Genomic DNA, 3,286 nt, shown 5'->3' with positions numbered 1-3,286 from the left:
TCGTTGCGGATGGTTGTGAGCCACAATGTGGTTGCTGGGATTTGAACTCTGGACCTTCGGAAGAGCAGTCGGGTGCTCTTACCCACTGAGCCATCTCACCAGCCCCAATTCATCTTTTTTATATTTACATTCATTATGTTGAGACTGAGCTATAATGTGAAGGCATTGTTTGACCATGTACTACTTGGTTAAAAGAAAAATATAAAAATAAACTAAAATCACTGATATAAATTTCAATGTTAACTTGCTCAAGTCCGCTCCGTACAATATTTCCTAACAGCTAATTGGCACTGACACAGAAGTGGCTAGTTGTTTGTCATTCTTTTTTTAATGTATGAATGTTGTTTGTTTGTTTGTTTAATGTAGCCCTTGTTGGGCTAGAACTTGATTGTAGATCTGAACTCAACTCAGAGAGTGCAGGGATTAAACACACGTGCCATCACTCCCAGCAAAGGCTATGCTATGCAACACTACTTTAGAAGAATCACCAACTTTGTATTGTTTATCACTGTACTTAAAAAGAAAGCTGTGTCTGAAGAAATAATCTGTGGAACAAGGTCGTTGAACCTCTTTTGTGTGAAGGTCTTAGTCACTGTTCTATTGTGAAGAGATACCATGGCCAAAGCAATTCTTATAAATGAAAGCATTTAATGTGGGGGTCTGCTTACAGTTTCAGTTAGTCTGTTATCAGCTGGTAGGAACATAGTGTCACTCATGGCCCTGGAGCAGTGGCTCAGAACTGCATCCTGATCTGTAGGCAGCAGACTCTGGGTCTGGCATGAGGTTCTAAAACCTCAGAGCCCACTCCAGTGACACACTTCCTCCAACAAGGCCACACCTCCAAATCCTAATTTTGTCAAAGAATTGCACTCCCTGGTGACGAAGGATTCAGATATATGAGCCTAGAGGGTCATTCTTATTTAAACCACCACAGGGAGGTAGTTCAGTACTGATGGTAAGCTGTTAGGTGGTGTGGAAATCTTTTTGAAACTTGCCAGTTGCTAATAGAAATTGTAAATTGGGAATAAACATTTCAGGAGTGTTTTAAAGAGACTTGGGTTTAATGAATATTCTAACAAAGATGCCAGTACCTTTTAAGAATGTAATGGTGTGTATTAAATCTCACAGGTTAACTGGACATAAAGAATGGAGTTAAGAGACTAGGCAAAGCTGCAACACCACCACTGAGACTGAGGCAAGAGGAACATGAGTCCAAAAGCAGTCTGATCTCCATAGGAAGGTGGAGCCCAGCTGGAGTGCATACTCAGACCTTTGTCTCAAAACACAAAAATACTGAGTTAAGGAAGCAGGGCATTATTGAAGTAAGACATGCATTTGAAACACAAATTAGGAATTTAAAGAGACTCAGATTTTCTAAAAAGTTCGTGAAAGCGGATTTGTGGTTTGATAAGATGACTTAGTTTGTCAAGTACTTGCTGCATAAACATGAGGATCTGAGTTTTGATCCCCAACATCCACATAAAATCGGAATGTGACAGTGTGTACCTTGTAATCTCAGTGTTGAGGCAGGAAGACAGGCAGGCCTTGGATACTATGGCAAGCCATTCATTCTAACTGAATCTGTAAGTTCCAAGCAAGAGAGAGACCCTGTCTAGGAAAATAATGTGAAACCCTATTGAGGAAGACACCTGATCTTGACTTCTGGTATCCACATGCTCATACATATATGCATACAGTTATAAATGTATATACACAAAAGTATGATAATTTTATTAATTTATCAGAGCCTGAAACTTCACCAATTAAGATTTTAAAAGCTGCAGATTGAAGGTGAACAATTAAAATTACAGCATTCAGTACGTGGTTAGTAGGGACTAGAGAGGTGGCTCGGCAGATAAAAACACGTGTTCTTGCCGAGGACCTGAGTTCAGTTCCCAGCACCATACAGTATTCAGTTTCCATGGTCACTCAGGTGTGTGCACCTGGCTGTACAAGCATACATGGACATAGGAAGGTCAGAGGGGACTACCACGTGACTCACTTGATCACTATTTCTTAGACAGGGTCATTGTACTGTCCTGGCTGTCCTGGGATTCTCTGCATACACCATGCTGGTCTCAAACTCAGAGATCCTCCTGCCTCTTCCTTCCACCTTGATCACTTTTTTCTCTTTTTTAATTGTTTTATTTGTCATTAAAGTGTGGCAGGGTGCTGGTGTGTGCATGCAACAAAATATATATGCAGGTTAGAGAACAACTTTTGGAAGTCAGTTCTCTCCTTCCACCATGGGTTCCAGGAATCAAACTTCAGTCATCAGGTGTGTATGACAATTCTTTGATACTCTGAGCTATCGATACAGGGTCTCTGAATCTGGAGTTTAATAATTCAGCTAGCCTGCACAGCCAGTGAGTTCTAGAGATATGCCTTTTCCACCTCCTGGACTGTGGTTACTGATCTGTGTCACACTCAGTGACACATGGGTTCTGGGATCTGAATTCAAGTCCTCCTGCATTTGTGGCAGGGACTTTACCATGACCCAGCACTCTACCATCTAATTTTTATTTATCACTGTCCAGATGCAAAACAAAAGTCTTGATCTGAAGGGGATAGAAGAACCAATTCTGAGCAAAATATGAGTGTCCATACCCCAGCTACACAAAATCAGGTCACCCTGAATGGCACATTTCTGTGAACAAGGTTTTATAAATTAAAAAAAAAATTTATTATGTGTTATGGCATGCATGTGGAGGCCAAAGGACATCTTACACAACTTGTGGAAATCAGTTCTCTCTCTCTCCCATATGGGTTCTTGGAATTGAACTCAGGACTGGTGGCAAGTAATTTTACCTGCTGAGCCAGCTCACCTGCTCAGTGTCATAAGCTTAGTCACAGAACAAAAAGTAATGAATCAGTGCGTTTACCAAATGCACTGTTAAGAGAGAGCAGGAGTTAGAGCAGCAGCAGCAGGAGCAAGTGTCTCCTGGGTTTCAGGTGCTGCTTTCTAACATCCTTAGCTTTAGAGTTGCTCCAGTTTACTGCCCTGCAAGCTCAACACATACCTATAGCCCCAATATAAGACAAAACCAAGACAACTGTGAATTTGAGACTAGCTTGTACTATATAGCAATTTCAAGGTCAGTGTGGACCCTGACTAAACCTGTCTCTAACAACAAAAACAAAAACATGGATTCCACCAATTTTTGTCTGGTATTCGCTAAATGTTAGGCCACATACAGAGATTGTGAGTAGATGGTTATTAAAAGATCTGAAGATAGCCCAGGATATTTTTGACTCTCAAACTGCTACAGTCATCTTTTCCTTTTTT

The 3,286-nt window shown here is 40.9% G+C and overlaps 1 protein-coding gene across 1 annotated transcript in view; it reads left to right on the top strand.

Annotated features, from left to right (window-relative positions):
• Positions 1-2,711, top strand: part of Ggps1 (geranylgeranyl diphosphate synthase 1) — a 16,682-nt gene extending 13,971 nt beyond the window's left edge. Inside the window, exon 5 of the mRNA XM_029468484.1 lies at positions 1,129-2,711. Coding sequence (XP_029324344.1) covers positions 1,129-1,143 — 15 coding nt within the window. The 3' untranslated portion in view covers positions 1,144-2,711. The remainder of the gene's footprint in view (positions 1-1,128) is intronic.
• Positions 2,712-3,286: the final 575 nt, after the last annotated feature.

Source organism: Mus caroli, chromosome 13 (genome assembly GCF_900094665.2).
Source record: "Mus caroli chromosome 13, CAROLI_EIJ_v1.1, whole genome shotgun sequence".
NCBI lineage: Eukaryota > Metazoa > Chordata > Mammalia > Rodentia > Muridae > Mus > Mus caroli.
This window is presented reverse-complemented; position numbering and strand designations above follow the sequence as displayed.